We start from the raw sequence: 20,011 nt of genomic DNA on the forward strand, positions 1-20,011 counted from the left end.
TGGGCCTGCAAATTACTTGACAGAATAGAGGTGAGCAAGCTGAGATAGAACATAAAAATGATGAGGTGAGGAGACTTAGGCTGCAGGGAGCCTGCCCAAGAGTGTGAAGACAATGCTAAAGCAGTTACTCAATCTCACAGCATCTGTGTTCTAAAAACTCGCTTGTCTGGCTCCATAAATGTTAAGAAGTTACATTTCTCAATATGTCATCTCGATCTCTATTCTGGGCACATCTTACAAAGTACCGGGGGGGAGGCGGGGAAGGTCCCTCAAAATTAGTCACTGCAAAGGTCAAGGAGGCCACTTGAACACAGATGTAACCTTTTCCTCACTGGGCTTGTTTTACGATCTGCTGGCAGAGGCTATACTGCTCCCCCCCCTCTTTGCCTAGGACACAGAGCCTGAACTTTCCACAACTTATGGAGAAACCACCACAATTCTTTTCGGAAAAGTCATCTGTGATTCATAGGCCAATGGTCATGTCCTGGTCCTCTAGCGCGGCCCCAGGGACCACCCCCATACACATTGTTTTGCCTGCCGTCCCAGGTTGAAGCAGGCCAGAATTGACCTTCACTAAGTGGAAGTGCTTATTCTTTTTTTCAAAAAAATAAAAATGTGGTGGAAGCATTTGCTTGTTTTCCTCTCCCCACCCCATTGCTTTTTCCTTTTGTGCTGTGCCTTTCAAGATTTTAGTCCTCGGTGCTTTGGAACTCGCCTTCTGTTGCTATGGGACTGTGGGTCTTCGCTATTTGACACCCCCCCCCCGGGTCGGGATTATTAAAGTAGTTATCTAGGTTCTCTGGGTCACCTACTCCAAAATTAGAAAATCCAAATAACAACACACACACACACACACACACACAAACACACAAACACACACACACACCCCAAAACACACAACAATGCCCAAATCATACAATACCCACCAAAACAAATGACAACCCCAAAAATAAAATTAAACAATAATAACTTCTGCTTCTCATTTTCTTATTTCAATTTTTTAAAATCTAAATATATAAAAATGTTCACAATGCGTGCGCAGGGGCCAATGTATGGTGATACAGGGGGAGGGGACAACACTCCCTGGGGAAAACAGAGGGAAGGGTGTCCTACCAAAACACAGGGATGAGCCAGGGGGTTGGAGGGAGGAGGGGTGGGATACATCATGGATCGGGACAGCGTGGGGGGAATCACAGGGATGACCCACAGCAACGCGTGGCCGGGCCTGCTAGTTATATATACAGTGGTACCTCTCGTTGCGGACACGATCCATTCCGGGGTGCCGTTTGCACCCCCAAAAGTCCGCAACTAGAGCAGTGCTTCTGCACAAGCGAGGAGCGCAATAGAGCACTTCTGCACATGTGCGAAGCGCATAGGTGCCAGTTCCCAGATGAAAAAATCCGGGATTGGAAGTCGCGCTGCGGCCATTTTGGGACTGGGCACAGCAGCACCAGAAGTTGCTTCTATGCACGCTCTGCCCATTTCCAAAATGGCCACAGTGCCAGAAATCGCTTCTGTGCATGTCCAGAGACTCCAGACATGCGCAGGAGTCTCCCTGGGCCGGTAAAAATCCGGGGGATTTACGGGGGGGTTAAATCCGGGCTGCAGCACCAGAAATCGCTTCTGCGCATGTCCAGAGACTCAAGACATGCGCAGAAGGAGCCTCCCTGAACCGGTAAGAATCCGGAGGATTTACGGGTTTTTTTAAATCCGGGCTGCCAGCGGGAAACGGCTGGAAAAACGGGGGTATTCCGGGGAATACGGGAGACTTGGCAGCTATGGCGAAGCGTGCAGAATGCTTCTGTGCGTGTGGCAAAACCCGGAAGTATACACCTCCAAGTTTGCCGCGTTAGCAAGCTGAAAAGACACAACGTGAACCTAATGCAACACAAGGTATGGCTGTAAAAAAGATCTATCTAGCTAACTACACTGACTGGCAGTGATTCTCCAAAGTTTTAGGGAGGTGATATTTGATGCCAGAGATTGAACGTAGTGCCTTCTGCATGCAAAGCATGTAAGTAAAGCCAAGACTCCATGCTTATCCAAAGACCATCCCCAACCCTGAAAAATATCCAAAGGGGAAGGTTGCTGCTTGCAGCTCACAAATATTTATGCAATATGAAACCATCTTAGCTCCAGGGCTGAAAATTCTTCCCCAGGCATCCCCAAACTTCAGCCCTCCAGATGTTTTGGACTACAATTCCCATCTCCCCGGACCACTGGTCCTGTTAGCAGGGCCGGCTCTCCCATTGGGTCTAGTGCCGCGGGGCGCCAGGGCGCTGAGGGGCGCCCCAGCAAGTGGACTAGCTGCGCGGCGGCCTCCCTTTTCCCTCCTCCTGCACGCCCGCCACCCGCGCCACTCGAGAGAGCAGGGAGGTAAGCAAGCGGAGCAGGGGCACTAGGAACCTGTTCTGCTCTGCAGCGCTAGGGTCATCCCACCGCTGCGTTTCATTGGTAGAGGCAACGCCACAAGGCAGCAGCTCTACCAATGAAACGCAGCGCCAGGGTCAACCCTGTTGGCGGGAAGGCTCGGATGCCTTCCCGCAGTCTGGGGTTCTCCCCGCTGGCTCCGTGGCGCCCATCTAGCCTCCTTCCCTCCGTCCTTCCCTCCATGCTGAGGCGGCGGGGGGATAGCGAGCGGCATCGGCCGTGCCCAAGCAACCGGGAGGGGGGGTGCTGCCGGGCTTGTTGAGGTGGAATCTTCTTTCTTGTAGTTTGAATCCATTGCTCCATGTCCGCTTCTCTGGAGCAGCAGAAAACAACCTTTCTCCCTCCTCCATATGACATCCTTTTATATATTTGAACATGGCTATCATATCACCCCTTAACCTTCTCTTCTCCATACCCAGCTCCCTAAGCCGTTCCTCATAAGGCATCCTCATAAGGCCTCATAAGGGATGAAAAAACCCCAAATCACATCAAAAAGCAAAACATCTTTGACTTACCGGAGGACCGAGGTCTCCTTTCAGTCCGGGAAGACCCAGAACAAACGGAAAGAGGGTGGGCCCGACAGGGTCAAACAGTGGGTACCCAGCTGTGGCAGCCGGGGTTGCAAAATTCACATTCTGTACATTTGCTCTGCGGGCAGAAGAATGAGCTCCTCGAATTGGTTGGGCATCTGGGACAGCAGTGATGGTCAGATCTGGCTTCTTTGGGGCCAGCAGAGTTGTTTTCTTTGGTGCAGCGCTCTTGGTTACACCCCCGGGCTTGGGCTTCAGGGTCACGGGGTGGAGACTGCCAGGAGCATCCATTGCCTTCTCCATCGTTGGCTTTGTGGCGTTTGCTGCTGGAGACCTGGTGGTTTGGCTTGGGCTGGCCATCTTTGTGGCCCCTTTGCCCACCTCCTTCTTTTTCATCCCTGCAGCAGGGCTTGTGGCTGAGTAGGGAAAGGTGGCAGGGAAAACCTTCTTCCTGGCGGGCAAACGAGATTTCTCTGAACCCAAACTGGAAGTGGCAATGGTGGTTGTCCGGAGAGCAACGCTGGAGAGCCAGCGGCCTTCTGTGGTGGCCTGGTGGAACGTGTGGCCTGGGAGCTGTGCTTCAGCGCTAATCAAGGCAGGAGAGGTTGCCACAACGATCTTGGGAGCTTTGACGGTCACCCGCGGAGCTGGCAGCTTCAATGGCCCGGCGGCGGGGGTGGGTGCTGCCATCAACCTCCTGTTCCTTGGAGGAGGGGTGGACTTGAAGAGTGGCGATGGAGGAATTGCAGTGGTCAGATTCTTCAAGGGAGTCATTTCAGAAGCTCTCGGGTCGTTGGGAAGGAGCAGGACAAGAGGCGGAAGGTTGGACCGGTAAGTATCTGTGTGCCGGCATTGCTTTTTCAGGTACTTGCAGTAATTGTGAGCGGCCTCGGCAGACGGATAAATATCAAACTGGCAAAGGGCACCTTCGAAATGTACTGAGTGCTGGTTGAGCTTGCCTAAGAGGAAGGACCCCTCGGGATCCAACGCCTCCTCCTTTTTATGGTGCAGATCCGCATGCATGCTTTGCTTCCCGCAAGCGGTAAACAGGGTGACTACCCGGCCTTGGATGTTGATGGCCAAATTGTGCCATTGTCCGTCGTGGATGTTATAATCAAAATATACCGAGCGTTTGTGACCGACGTAGACGATGACCTTCCCGGGGACGAACTGCACTCCTAGCTGCAGTTTTTTCTTCTTGCTCTTGACGGCGAATAAAAAGGCGCTGTTGATTCGGTGGGAGCACAGGCTCAACACTAAAGCCAAGTCCTTGCCAAGCTGGGCGGGAATAACCCTGTTGATCGGCACCTCGAGGCATGCCCGCTGGGTGAAGATGACCCCTGACTTGAAGGGGATGAATCCCTGAGGAATAGAGCGGGGTGGGGAGCCAGGCAGTCTTGGAGCCACCAAGCCCAATTTCTGAAGAATGTCCACATCTGGGGAAGAAGGAAAAGGGGACCATGAAGAGCAGGGGTGTACCCAGGGTCAAAACTTGGGGGGGGGCAAGAGAGGGGAAGAGAATGGGGAGGGAGGGGTGAGAGAGAAAGGAAGGAAGGAAGGAAGGAAGGAAGGAAGGGGTGAGAGAGAGAGAGAAGGGAGGGAGGGAGAGAGAAAAAAAGAAAGAGGGAGGGAGGAAGGAAGGAGGGAAGGAAGGAAGGGGGAGGGGGAGGATGGAAGGGGGGAGGAAGGATGGAAGGAAGGAGCTCCCATCCACACACACACCCCCAGCTCAGGCTGCTCCTCTCCCCTCCCACGTTCCTGGCCCTGGATGCAGCTACGAGGGGGCGAAAACAGCCTGATTTCGGGCTGCTCCTCCCAGGGCCGGTTCTAGGGGTAGGGTGGGTGGCAAGGGGTGGTGCGCTCCACGCTGCACCTGCCCACCAGCCGCAGCAACAAAACGGGGCAGGGCGTGGGCGCCGGAGCGATCTCCGCACCACGGTGCCAGGGCGCCCGACATGCTTGAGACGGCCCTGGCTCCTCCCTCCCCCACCGCTGGGAACCATGGTTCTGACGGCAGTGGCATCCCTGCAGTCGAGGGATCCCACTGCCGTTCGTGCCTTCGCTCGAGGGATCTGCTGCCGTGCCTTCACTCCATAACCCGCAGCGACTTTTCCCCTTCAGTTTTTGGAGGGGGAAAGTGCGAGATATGGTCTGTAAAATACCGTTTAAAAATTGGTTTTGCTTTGGGGGGCAGCTGCCCCCCAGGCCCTTGCTGGGTACGCCCATTATGAAGAGGTCAGGATCAAGGCAAGCCTGGAAAACAATACTGGAGTAGCAAAAATGAGACTGAGTCCAATGCAGATTCCTGTATTGGAGGCAGTTGGGCTAGATGGCCCCCAGGATCCTTTCTAACTCTATAATTCTGTGATTCTATACCAACAGAGGTGCTCTTTTTCTCCCTATCCATCATGGCCATTGAGCACAGAGTTGATTGAGATCCGGGAATGGGGAACCAGTGGAAATATTTCCATCCTGTTCTCTGTGCTTCAATTCAAAGTGAAATCTTCAATTTCCTTCAAAGAATCTGAGTTGTAGCCACCTTTCCCTTGAGATAACAGACGGGTGGGATTGAATGCTGTGCAGTGGAGGAATCCAACACAATAGCACTAGGAGACACTCGTGGCACAATGGACTGGGCTATCTATTGTGCCACAAAATTAACTGGCAACCCATTCATGCGCTTTCGTGCACAACAAGGTTCTGCTGGGGCAAACCATCTACACTGCTCATTGACTTCAATTTAGTGCCACACTGGATATAACCCTTGAAATTCTGTGTCCAGGAAAGCTGTTTATCAGCTCCATCTGGTATGCAGGCTGAGACCCTACCTGCCTGCGGACTGCCTCGCCAGAGTGGTGCATGCTCTAGTTATCTCTCGCTTGGACTACTGCAATGCGCTGTATGTGGGGCTACCTTTGAGGGTGACTTGGAAACTACAACTAATCCAGAATGTGGCAACTAGACGGGTGACTGGGAGTGGCTGCTGAGTGCTGACCTTTATTATTATTATTATTATTATTATTATTATTATTATTATTATTATTATTATTATTTACCCCACCCATCTGGCTGGGTTTTCCCTGCCACTCTGGGCGGCTTCCAACAAATACCAAAATACATTAAAATATCGCAGATTAAAAACTTCCCTAAACAGGGCTGCCTTTAGGTGTTTTCTAAATGTCAGGTAGTTGTTTTTCTCTTGGACATCTGGTGGGAGGGCATTCCACAGGGCGGGCGCCACCACCAAGAAGGCCTTCTGCCTGGTTCCCTGTAGCTTGGCTTCTCGCAGTGAGGGAACCGCCAGAAGGCCCTCGGCGCTGGATCTCAGTGTCCGGGCAAAACAATGGGGGTGGAGACGCTCCTTCAGGTATATAGGACTGAGGCCGTTTAGGGCTTTAAAGGTCAGCACCAACACTTTGAATTGTGCTTGGAAACGTACTGGGGGCCAATGTAGGTCTCTTAGGACCACTGTTATGTGGTCTCGGCGGCCACTCCCAGTCACCAGTCTAGCTGCCGCATTCTGGATTAATTGCAGTTTCTGGGTCACCTTCAAAGGTAGGCCCACATAGAGCGCATTGCAGTAGTCTAAGCGGGAGATAACTAGAGCATGCACCACTCTGGTGAGACAGTCTACGGGCAAGTAGGTTCATTTCCCCCCCTCAAAAATTATTTCCTGTAGCACAAATGAATGAACCTGTGCCAATGAATGACTAAAATGAGGTATATTCCATTGAACTATTTAAAAAGGTCACACACAAACCGTTTGACCATTTCATCGAATTGTATTCACAATCGTATCAAATTTGGACACAACACCACATTCCACAATGGGGAGTATTCTTAGCAACATAGGCTCTACAAATGTCACACCTGCGCAAGGTAAAAGCCCCTTTTTGGGACCTCCAAACTCAGCCAGCAGACCCTGCCGGGCATGCTGGGAAAAGAACCTACAGGAGAGGTAGCAAAACATCGCCCTCTAGTAGCGTCTATACTGTTCCTACAGCTAAAAAAGCTTCCTTGTGTGTTTGATGACCCTATATAATGTTTGGTGGTACCTCGGTTTACAAACAGAATTGGTTCCGGAAGTCTGTACTTAACCTGAAGCGTATTTAACCTGAAGCGAACTTTCCCATGGAAAGTAATGGAAAGTGGATTAATCCGTTCCAGATGGGTCCATGGAGTACTCAACCTGAAGCATATTTAACCCAAGATATGAGTGTAATTGGTTCCGGAAGTCCGTACTTAACATGAAGTGTACTTAACTTGAAGCAAACTTTCCCGTTGGAAGTAATGGAAAGTGGATTAAGCCGTTCCAGACAGGTCCGCAGAGTACTTAAACTGAAAATACTCAAACCGAGGCGAACTTAAACTGAGGTACGACTGTATGTGACTCTAAAGCTTGGGTTCAATTTTATATCTGCTTACAGTGACTTCAGAAATGGTCAAAAAAGTGATAAATAAATTTTTTAAAACACTGCTCAGAGAAAAACACACTAATATGTCTTGATTAAGAAATGTGGAGTGGGAAATAGATCGTTAAAATAAAAAGGAAAGTAATGGAATGGAGTTTTGATGTAAGAATGTGTATAGATTATACGAAATGCAAGGAATGAAAAGTGTTTAGTGCAATCTAAGGAAATCTAGCGGGGGGGAGGGAAGTGGGGTGCATATGGGTGGCGGGGTGCTGGAGGGTTTAAAAATGTAAATATGGATTATGTTTTGTTTGTTTTGACAATGCAGAAAATTTGTATTGGATACTTATTGTTGGGAAATTGAATAATAAAATTTGTTTATTTAAAATATTTTTTTAAAAAAAATCATTTTGTGCATGAGGTTTTTTTTATCAAATCTCTTTAAAGTAAGATTTTATCTCATCTTTAATGAAAGCTCATCAAATTATGATGCAGGGAAATGAGGTTGTAAAAAAGTCACCCCCCTAATCTACACTTCCCCACCCCAAGTTTAGATCTTTCAAGGTTAGAACCATTACTACCAATTGTGCCCAGAAGCCAGTCGCAAGTTGTACAGTGGAACCTCGGTTTATGAACACCTCGGTTTACGAATTTTCAGTTTACGAACGCCGCGGACCCACCTGGAACGGATTAATTCACTTTCCATTACTTTCAATGGGAAAGTTCACTTCAGTTTAAGTACTCTGCGGACCCGTCTGGAACGGATTAATCCACTTTCCATTACTTTCAATGGGAAAGTTCGCTTCAGTTTATGAATGCTTCAGTTTATGAACAGACTTCCGGAACCAATTGTGTTCATAAACCGAGTGGGGATTTCAACTTGCAAAGTGAAAGTGAAAAACCCGAGGCTATTTTTAAGGCCTCGGCCAAAACGGTCCAGGACATCCGGCCTCCCCCTCCCCCTCCCCCTTCACTGTTACAGATGACATTACGTCCTCTGTATTCCCCGAGGCAGAAAAAAAAATCTGCAGACACAATTGAGAAGCCGCCAACTTCTGTTCGGCTGACATCCTGACATCTCCTTAGGCCAGACGAGAAAGAGAAGAGACCCAATCACTACAATGGGGGGAACCCTTGTAGTAGGGGAAAGTTGTCAGAATTCGAATCTCAAAAAGGCATGACCCGGGAGGGGGTGGGAAGAGGGGGGTGTGATACATCATGGGACGGGACAGGTTGGGGGAAATCACAGGGGAAAGCCGGGGTGGGGGGAGGAGGGGGTGGGATACCGTGTTTCTCCAAAAATAAGACACCGTCTTATATTTATTTTTCCTCAAAAAAAAACACAGTGGCTTATTTTCAGGGGGTGTCTTATTTTTTTTTATTAAGTATGGTACACTTTAACCTACAAGGTTAAACTCCCTATCACTATGGCTTATTTTCGGGGTATGGCTTATTTTCGGAGAAACACAGTATCTCATGGATCGACTCAGGGTGGTGACAGTCACAAGGATAGGCTACAGCAGGCATCCCCAAACTGCGGCCCTCCAGATGTTTTGGCCTACAACTCCCATGATCCCTAGCTAACAGGACCAGTGGTTGAGGAAGATGCGGATTGTAGTCCAAAACATCTGGAGGGCAGAAGTTTGTGGGTGCCTGGACTACAGCAACACGGCAGGGCCAGCTAGTGATGAGCCAGGGGGCTGCCTTCAGGCCCCATCCCCGCAAGGGGTAGTCGGGAAGCAATCATTTATTGCTTCACTATTTGACCCCCCCCCCCGGTCGGGATTATTAAAGTAGTTATCTAGGTTCTCTGAGTCACCTACTCCAAAATTAGAAAATCCAAATAACACAACACACACACACACAACCAAAACACATAACAACCCCCAAATCATACAATACCCACCAAAATAAATGACAACCCCAAAAATAAAATTAAACAATAATAATAACTTCTGCTTCTCATTTTCTTTTTTCAATTTTTAAATATATAAAAATGTTCACGATGCGTGCGCAGGGGCCAATGTATGGCGATACAGGGGGGAGGGGACAACACTCCCCGAGGGAAACAGAGGGAAGGGTGTCCTACCAAAACACAGGAATGAGCCAGGGGGTTGGAGGGAGGAGGGGTGGGATACGTCATGGATTGGGACAGGGTGGGGGGAATCACAGGGATGACCCATAGCAACGCGTGGCCGGGCCAGCTAGTATTTTATAAAACAGCTGAAAGGCAATTCAAGCCTCCCCCCCCATACTTCCTGCTCACAAAGGGACCAGTTGGCGGGGGAGGGAGGCAGTTTGCAAGCTTCCTTTCGGCTTCCAGGACAAATACAGACTTCATAACACAGAAGACTACAGATATATTCCAGACGCCAAGCAGAAGGAGCATGGAAATTGTCACTCCTCTGCTTCATTCTGGAGAGAATAGGACTGACAGCTGCCACTGGTGTGATTTTTTTTAAAAAAGGTGTGTTTGATCCTGGACAAGTGACACTCACCCCAGGAATACCGTCCTGGAAGAGAACTCTGCCAACCTTTCTCTCTCTCTCTCAAAAAAGGGGATGAAATAAAAAAATCCTTCCAGTAGCACTTCAGAGACCAACTAAGTTTGCCATTGGTATGAGCTTTCGTGTGCATGCACACTTCTTCAGATACACTGAAACAGAAGTCACCAGACCCTTATGTATAGTCAGAGGGTGGGTGTGGGGGTATTACTCAGAAGGGGGGTGGGAATGGGTGGTTGGCTGATAGGAGTGGTAAACCTGTTGATGACTGTGAACGACTGTTAACGACTGCAATTGGTCTTGCAGGAAAAAGCAAGGTGTGAGATGGCTAAAGAAAGCTTGATCCTGTATAATGAGATAAGAATCCAGTGTCCTTATTCAGACCAGGTCTCTCCATGGTTTGAAGCTCGATAATGAGTTGCAATTCAGCAACTTCTCTTTCCAGTCTGTTTCGGAAATTTGTCTGTAATAAAACAGCTACTTTGAGATCTTGTACAGAATGCCCTGGGAGATTGAAGTGTTCTCCTTCTGGTTTCTCTGTCTTGTGATTCCTGATGTCAGATTTATGTCCATTGATCCTTTGGCGTAGGGTTTGGCCTGTTCCTTCCTTCCTCTGGGAGGAAGACCTTTCCTTGCCTACAGACAGCCACCCAATCTTCAACAACTCCTCACCCACAATAATACAACCACCAGACTTAACATGGACACTGGTACCAGAGCCTGCAATAAACCCAGATGCCAACTTTGCTGCCACATACACCCGGACAACATCATTACTGGCCCCAACAACATCCAACATACCATCTCAGGACTATTGAATTGCTCTTCTTCTAACATTGTGTATGCCATCAAATGCCAACGGTTCCCCGTCAGCTCTCTATATTGGACAAACAGGCCAAACCCTACGCCAAAGGATAAATGGACATAAATCTATGAATCCACTTGCTTTTGTCCTTGGTCCTGCCCACCACTGCATACGACGGAATGCAGCCCTCAGCAGAGAAAAGGTTGCCTACCCCCACCCTAAACAATATTGGATCTGGTTACTCTAAAGCAGGGTCCCCAAACTACGGCCCGGGGGCCGGATGCAGCCCGCACGAGCCAATTGTGCAGCCCCCAATGATCCCCACCACCGGCCGCTCTTACTGGTGCGCTGCGGTGCACTTGCCCATCTCCAGGTCGGTGTGGAGCCAAAAATAGCTTGTGTGCACGCGCAGGCCGGAGGGCGGGGGAACGCGCTCCCATACGCATGCGCACAAGCTATTTCTGGTGCCGCGCTTTGCCGGAAGTGCACCAGAAATGACGTATGCAACAGAAAAGGAGAGTGAGCGCGTTCCCCCACCCTCCGGCCCACCACGCGATCGGCGCCGGAGGAACCAGCCCGAAGCCGGGTAAGTTTGGGGACCCCTGCTCTAAAGAGAACGAACACACAAACACACACACATACCCCTGCCTGAGCTTTGACACTGTAACTCAGTGTTTCTCAACCAGTGTGCCTCCAGATGTTTTGGGACTACAACTCCCATCATCCCTAGCTAGCAAGACCAGTGGTCAGGAATGATGGGAGTTGTAGTCCCAAAACATCTGGAGGCACACTGGTTGAGAAACACTGCTGTAACTTTACCCTAGCTATCAGTCACACACACACACACTTGTTTGTGGTGGCTCCACAGCTCTAGAAAACTCAGCCAGTTGAGATTCAGCCAGCTACTTTGTTGCTGCCTTTTAAATGGAAACGAAAGGTTATACGTTAATTGTGTTGGATTCAATGGTTTAAATTAGTCATGCTTTATACTAGGGCCACCAACCTTTTGGGGCCGGGGGGCACATTTGGAATTTTCAGACAATACTGTGGCATGGGTATACCCAGCAAGGGGTGGGGGCAGCTGCCCCCCCAGAAGCAAAAAAAAATTACCGTATTTTACGGACCATAACCTGCACTTTTTCCCTCCGAAAACTGAAAGGGAAAAGTCGCTGCAGGTTATGGAAATTGGGCTGTTTCCGCCCTCTCCATGGCTGCAGCCAGCGACAGGAACGTGGGGAGGGGGGAGGAGCAGCCTGAGCTGGGGGGGGGGTGGACGGGAGCTCCATCCTTCCTTCCCCCTCTTTCTTCCTTCCTTTTTCTCTGTCTCTCCCTCCCTCCCTTCTCTCACTCTCTCACCCCTTCTTTCCTTCCTTCCTTCCTTCCTTCCTTCCTTCCTTCTCTCTTTCTTCCCCTCTCTTACCCCCCCCCTGTACTGTGGGCACCAAGACACAAAATGGTTGCTGTGGGGAGGCAAGTGGGAAGGGGAGGGAGAGGTGTGTATTGTATTGTTTTGTTTTATTCTTGCTTTCATTATGCATTTTGTGTTTTTATCTCGTATTTTTATGCTGGGAATTACCCTGACATCTATGGATGATGGGTGGTATACAAATTTAATCAACAACAACACAAAATGGCTGCTGTTGGGGGGTTGTAGAAGTGGCTAAGCCAGAACAAACAGAAAAGGAGTAGAGGGAATATCGATGGAGACTAGGGTGATGACCATAGCTGCCAGGTACCCCGTTTTCACGGGAAACCCCCGTTTTTCGTACCGTTTCCCGGCGGTTCCCCGTATCAGTTCGTCTCCCATTATTCTCCCTTATTCTGCTCCTGCCGGGGGCCTTTTTTCCCCTGCTTTGCCCATCTATGGAAGTCGCATCTACGCATGTCCGGAAGTGCGTAGGCGCGACTTCCGGTGTCGGCGGCGGCCATTTTCCGTGCCCATAGATAGGCAAAGCGACACCAGAAGTTGCGTCTACACAACTTCTGGTGTCACGCGGCTGCGGGTCCCTGATTCTGCAGTCCAGGACTTGGCAGGTATGGTGATGACCCCCAGACTCCCTCCAGATGTTGGACTCCAACTCCCATTAGCCAGCACGGCCAATGGTCAGGAATGTTGGGAGTCGTGGTCTAGCAACATCAGAGGGATCCCCACTAGGGTGATGACATTTTCATTTTTTTTTCTTCAAAAATTATTTCCTGTAGCACAAATGGAGGAACTTTTGCCTATTAATGACTAAAATGAGGTAAATGATGAAATGGTCAAACGGTTTGTGTGTGACCTTTTTAAATATTTCAATGGAATATACCTCATTTTAGTCATTCATAGGCAAAGGTTCATTCATTTGTGCTACAAGAAATAATTTTTGAGGGGAAAAAATGACCCCACCTGCCCACAGACCGTCTCACCAGAGTGGTGCATGCTCTAGTTCTCTCCCGCTTCGACTACTTCAATGCGCTCTACGTGGGGCTGCATTTGAAGGTGACCCGGAAACTACAATTAATCTAGAATGCGGCAGCTAGACTGGTGACTGGGAGCAGCCGCCGAGGCCACATAACACCAGTCCAAAGAGCTCCCAGTACGTTTCCGAGCACAATTCAAAGTGTTGGTGCTGACCTTTAAAGCCCTAAACAGCCTCAGTCCTGTATACCTGAAGGAGCGTCTCCACCCCCATTGTTCAGCCCGGACGCTGAGATCCAGCACCGAGGGCCTTCTGGCGGTTCCCTCCCTGCGAGAAGCCAAGTTACAGGGAACCAGGCAGAGGGCCTTCTCGGTGGTGGCACCCACCCTGTGGAACGCCCTCCCACCAGAGGTCAAAGAGAACAAAAATGACCAGACCTTTAGAAGGCATCTCAAGGCAGCCCTGTTTAGGGAAGCTTTTAATGTTTGATGGGTTTCTGGATTTTAATATTTTGTTGGAAGCTGCCCAGAGTGCCTGGTGGAACCCGGCCAGATAGGCAGGGTATAAATAATATATTATTATTATTATTATTATTATTATTATTATTATTATTATTTCTCTTACTGTAATTTTGTATGCTGTATCCTGATTTGCCCTATTATTATTATTATTATTATTATGAAAATGAGCTCTATGCATATTTATTTAAATAAATAAATGCGGTGGAGATGGTTACATGTGTGTCACAGGGCCTACTGCCAGACTAGAAACATGCCGGCGTTCCCTAGCTCCGCTGGGAGTGGAGAAACATCATTGAGAACTGCTGTACAGTATATGAATATGGCTAGTCCCCAAAAGAGAGAGGGAAACAGCTAAATATTTTAGTCCTCCTTTTCTCAACGTTAGCATACAGTGCAGACTGAAAAATGTTTGCTTAAGTGATTTCACCAGATGTCCAACTCTTACGTGAGGAAGTAATAAATCGGACAGGGAGGAGGGAGATTACATTTTATTTTTTAAAAAAGCTAATACCACAGGTTCTGCTATTCTCTCTTTCGCTTTATGTTTTTCAAAAACTGATAAACAGGCCCAGCTTCAAGAAACTTTCTTATTTTGTCTCCACATCTTTTTTTGTCCTCTTTCCTGCATATTTTAAAGCACGGTTTTGCCACTCATATTGCTCCTAAAGTCACTACTATAGCGCTATAAACTCTTCCAGGAGCAAAAGAGGGAGACTAAGGAAAGTGTCTGCCTGACATTACCAAAATAAAACAACAACAACAAAAACAACCCACATACTTTTGATAGAAAAGATGCAGAACAAGACCACAAAAAATAGATGTAGTGTTGCATAACAGAATCATAGAATCCTAGAGTTGGAAGAGACCACAAGGGCCATCCAGACCAACCCCCTGCCAAGCAGGAAACACCATCAAAGCACGCTTGACATATGGTTGACAGCAACGCGTGGCCGGGTCAGCTGGTAGAATCATAGAAGCAGAGTTGGAAGAGACCATGAGGGCCATCCAGTCCAACCCCCTGCCAAGCAGGAAACACCATCAAAGGATTCTTGACATATGCCTGTCAAGCATCTGCTTAAAGACCCCCAAAGAAGGCGACTCTTTGGAGTTAGAGCATACACCTGTGGGGGTTTACCTGGTCCCCTCCCCCAGCTAAGATGGGGCTTCAAAGAATCATTGTGTTGTAGCCAATAGCACAAGTCAAAGATAGGGACTCTTACGGGGGCACATGTGAGGCCAGAGACAAAGGTAGGAGGAGCGACAAACATAAATTTTACCTTTGAACTTTTGATGTTGCCTGAGGAAAGAGAGGGAGACACCTGGCTTGAAAGCAGTACATGTGAAAAGGATCTAGGAGTCTTGGTAGACCACAAACTTGACATGAGTCAACAGTGTGATGCAGCAGCTCAAAAAGCCAATGCAATTATGGGCTGCATCAATAGGAGTATAGCATCTACGTCAAGGGAAGTAATAGTACCACTGTCTTCTGCTCTAGTCAGACCTCACCTGGAGTACTGTGTCCAGTTCTGGGCACCACAGTTCAAGAAGGAGACTGACAAGCTGGAAGGTGTCCAGAAGAGGGCAACCAAAATGGTCAAAGCCTGGAAACGATGCCTTATGAGGAACGGCTTAGGGAGCTGGGTATGTTTAGCCTGGAGAAGAGAAGGTTAAGGGGTGATATGATAGCCATGTTCAAATATATCAAAGGATGTCATATAGAGGAGGCAGAAAGGTTGTTTTCTGCTGCTCCAGAGAAGCGGACACGGAGCAATGGATTCAAACTACAAGAAAGAAGATTCCACCTCAACATTAGGAAGAACTTCCCGACAGTAAGAGCTGTCCCAAGGTTGGGGGGAACCTCAGGCCCAGGGAAAGACGATTCCACCTCCACATTAGGAAGAGCTGTTCGGCAGTGGAGTTTGCTACCAAGGAGTGGGGTGGAGTTTCCTTCTTTGGAGGTCTTTAAGCAGAGGCAGAATCTTCTTTCTTGAAGTTGGAATCCATTGCTCCGTGTCCACTGTTGTGGCATTGTTTCCAGGCTTTTGACGATTTTGGTTGCCCTCTTCTGGACACCTTCCAGCTTGTCAGTATCCTTCTTGAACTGTGGTGCCCAGAACTGGACACAGTACTCCAGGTGAGGTCTGACCAGAGCATAATACAGTGGTAATGCATTCCTATGGGAAACCACGATTCGCTAGACGAACGTTTCGCAAAACGAATTTGTCTTGCGAGGCAACCTCCGATCGCAAAACCCATTTGTCTAGCGAAAAATTCGTCTAGCAGGGCATTCGTCTAGCGAGGCACCACTGTAATTGAAAAAGGAGTCTTTTTTTTGCTGTCATACTTAAGCAACACTGGAAACTGATCAGTCTACTGTGATCTACCAGGAGATCCAGACATTCTTTCTTCTGCCTCGCTCCGCGAAGTAAATGGTGTGTAGGTCCTTCTCATCTTCCCATTAATGCAGGTCATTGCTTGGCCTCTTTGCTTGTCCTTCAAACCATTTCCTCCTCTTTCCCTGCCTTCACTGAAGAGGGTTTATAATTCAGCAAACACATTCCATATGCCATATGGAATGGGTTTGCTGAGTTACGGAGCCATCTCAGGCAGCGATGGAGGAGGAAAAATGCAGTCTTTCTGCTGCAAGAGAGAATGGGTTTTCTCCCGTTCAAAGTGGCTGCAGCCTGAATATGTGTTTAGTGGGTCTTCTTATTTCTGCTGCCGTCACATGTTCCACTTCCAAAATGTTAGGGGGTGTCATGGGCATACCCAGCATGGGGCGAGGGGGGGCAGCCGCCCCCCTATAAGCAATATATATATATATATATATATATATATATATATATATATATATATATATATATAGTGAAGATCACGCGGCTCCTAAAGAAGCACAAGGCGGCCGCTGTAGCCGCCACCGCCGCAGTGTCGCCAGGCCCGCTGGCCCTGCTCAGCCCCTGCAGCAACGCCTTGAAGCGGTCGTGACTGGGCCATGCCTTGCCTTGCCTTGCCCTTGCCCTCGCCCGCCCCGCCACCCCCTCTCGCTTAAACTTTTGCCCCGCTCTCAGCCGGAGACTCCGCTGCCCGTTTCCCTTGAAGCGGGAAAGAGAGACGGCTCTGGAGCAAGTGCCTTGGCGCGGAGGAGGCTGCCTGCTTCTTGGGAGAAAAGCAATGACAAACCTAGACAGCATCTTCAAATGCAGAGACATTACCTTGCCAACAAAGGTCCGCATAGCTAAAGCTATGGTTTTCCCAGTAGTGATGTATACAAGTGAGAGCTGGACCATAAAGAAGGCTGATCGCCGAAGAATTGACGCTTTTGAATTATGGTGCTGGAGGAGACTCTTGAGAGTCCCATGGATCAAACCTATCCATTCTGAAGGAAATCAGCCCTGAGTGCTCACTGGAAGGACAAATCCTGAAGCTGAGGCTCTAATTCTTTGGCCACCTCATGAGAAGGGAAGACTCCCTGGAAAAGACCCTGATGTTGGGAAAGATGGAGGGCACTAGGAGAAGGGGATGACAGAGGACGAGATGGTTGGACAGTGTTCTCGAAGCTACGAACATGAGTTTGACCAAACTGTGGGAGGCAGTGGAAGACAGGAGTGCCTGGTGTGCTATGGTCCATGGGGTCACGAAGAGTCGGACACGACTAAATGACTAAACAATAACATAGTGCTTTAAATGTGTGGTGTGAATGTGGCCAGACACATAGGGAATCAACAAAAAAAATTGCTAGGGGGTGGGGGCTGGCCCTGGCCTGTAAGCCAGCTGTTGGTCACTACTGCCATATGGCATGGCTCGACCTCAGAGAACATGCTTTACTATGCTGTGTTCTCTCTGTTTGTTAGCCTACCTCCCCTTTGCTTTACAATGATGGCACACAATGCTTTCCATTCGGCTGACAGCCCAGCAATATTATAATGAGTTTCATCTGTTGCTGGAAATTCCCTCGGGGACATTGTGCCGGAGAATAGTTGGCTCTGCTGCCTTCCAGAAGGTCATTTGTCGGCCTAGGTTTTTTTATATATAAAATACTATCACACTGCACTGGCACTTAACAATCAAACTTCTATTGGGGTGTGTGTGGGGTGTGTGTGTGCGTGTGTGTGTGTGTGTGTGTGTGTGTATCCATACATATATATACACATAGAATCATAGAGTTGGAAGAGACCACAAGGGCCATCCAGTCCAACCCCCTGCCAAGCAGGAAACACCATCAAAGCATTCTTGACATATGGCTGTCAAGCCTCTGCTTAAAGACCTCTGAAGAAGGAGACTCCACCACACTCCTTGGTAGCAAATTCCACTGTCTAACAGCTCTTACTGTGAGGAAGTTCTTCCTAATGTTGAGGTGGAATCTTCTTTCTTGTAGTTTGAATCCATTGCTCCATGTCCGCTTCTCTGGAGCAGCAGAAAACAACCTTTCTCCCTCCTCTATATGACATCCTTTGATATATTTGATATATTGAGAAGCGGACACGGAGCAATGGATTCAAACTACAAGAAAGAAGATTCCACCTCAACATTAGGAAGAACTTCCTGACAGTAAGAGCTGTTCGGCAATGGGATTTGCTACCAAGGAGTGTGGTGGAGTCTCCTTCTTTGGAGGTCTTTAAGCAGGCATATGTCAGGAATGCTTTGATGGTGTTTCCTGCTTGGCAGGGGGTTGGACTGGATGGCCCTCATGCTCTCTTCCAACTCTAGGATTCTATGATTTGAAGGCATCCTCTGTTTGAAGGACTCACCAGCCTAAGCCCAACATAAAGGAAAGAATCATCATCAGAAGAAGCAAAGGCCACAAAGTTCCCCAGCAACCGTAGCACCTGGGTAGCAGACTGAGGTAGCACAGAGGTCACCTGGACACAGCCTCTCCCACTAGGGTAAAGCACATTGCATATCTATTTAAATGGCAATTGTTTCTAAATTTGCTGATGAATATAGGGTTGTATCCAACTAAGTAAAGGTAAAGGGACCCCTGACCGTTAGATCCAGTCGCGGACGACTCTGGGGTTGCGGCGTTCATCTCGCTTTACTGGCGGAGGGAGCCGGCGTACAGCTTCCAGGTGATGTGGCCAGCATGACTAAGCCGCTTCTGGCGAACCAGAGCAGCGCACGGAAACGCCGTTTACCTTCCTTATTTATCTACTTGCACTTTGACCTGCTTTCGAACTGCTAGGTGGGCAGGAGCAGGGACCGAGCAATGGGAGTTCATCTCATACCTGCGCAGGTAAAAACCTGCTTTCCCACAAACTAAAACAGCGCCCTCAAGTGGCGTTCTTCCCACAGCTCCTCCTCCACCTCCTCCTTCCTCCCCATGGAGTCTAGCCCACACCCACTAACCCCGCCTCCGCCATGAGATCCTGTAAAACAGGGGGACTCTGAGACTCAGGGGGATCTGAAGGGCGGCTATTACCCTCCATTCGGCAGACTAACATCCAGCAACGCGTGCAGGGCCAGCTAGTTTTAAATAAGATCACACATTCTACTCATGTAAAAACACGCTGATTCCCGGACCGTCTGCGGGCCGGATTGAGGCGGCAATTGGGCTGCATCCAGCCCACAGGCCTGAGGTTGCCTACCCCTGTGATTATGCTATCCTCCCTCCTCAAGAACAGCAGCTCACATGCTAGGTTTTGTTCTTCTGCAACATTTGGATGTGGGGAAAGCAGAGGTACTTGGGGAGGGGGAGGAGGAGGAGGAGGAGGAGGAGGAGGAGGAGGAGGAGGAGGAGGAGGAGGAGGAGGAGGAGGAGGAGGAGGAGGAGGAGGAGGAGGAGGAGGAGGAGGAGGAGGAGGAGGAGGAGGAGTTTGGATTTGATATCCCGCTTTATCACTACCCGAAGGAGTCTCAAAGCGGCTAACATTCTCCTTTCCCTTCCTCCACCACTACAAACACTCTGTGAGGTGAGTGAGGCTGAGAGACTTCAGAGAAGTGTGACTAGCCCAAGGTCACCCAGCAGCTGCATGTGGAGGAGCGGAGACCAGATTATGAGTCTACCACTCTTAACCACTACACCAAACTGGCTCCCATCCCCCGGCTCCTATTCCCAGAATCTCCCATTCCCAGTCTCCCGGTAAGAAGAAGAAGAGTTTGGATTTGATATCCCGCTTTATCACTCCCCGAAGGAGTCTCAAAGCAGTTAACATTCTCCTTTCCCGTCCTCCGCCACCACAAACACTCTGTGAGGTGAGTGAGGCTGAGAGACTTCAGAGAGGTGTGACTAGCCCAAGGTTACCTAGCAGCTGCATGTGGAGGAGCGGAGACACGAACCCGGTTCCCCAGATAACGAGTCTCCCGCTCTTAACCACTACACCACACTGGGAGGGCTGAAAGGGTGGCCCTGCTCCTCTCCCTGTACACTCATTCCCCTACACAGGAGTAGCAAGTGTTCTGTGGCACACAGAAGC

At 49.1% G+C, this 20,011-nt stretch overlaps 1 protein-coding gene across 2 annotated transcripts in view; it reads right to left on the reverse strand.

Moving 5' to 3' along the window:
• LOC118084239 (uncharacterized) overlaps nt 1-20,011 on the reverse strand; it is a 281,031-nt gene that overhangs the window by 252,349 nt on the left and 8,671 nt on the right. For both annotated transcript variants that reach the window (XM_060270659.2, XM_060270658.2), the window contains exon 3: nt 2,946-4,396. In XM_060270659.2, coding sequence (XP_060126642.2) covers nt 2,946-4,396 — 1,451 coding nt within the window. The remainder of the gene's footprint in view (nt 1-2,945; nt 4,397-20,011) is intronic.

Source organism: Zootoca vivipara, chromosome Z2 (assembly GCF_965207765.1).
Source record: "Zootoca vivipara chromosome Z2, rZooViv2.hap1.1, whole genome shotgun sequence".
Taxonomy (NCBI): domain Eukaryota; kingdom Metazoa; phylum Chordata; class Lepidosauria; order Squamata; family Lacertidae; genus Zootoca; species Zootoca vivipara.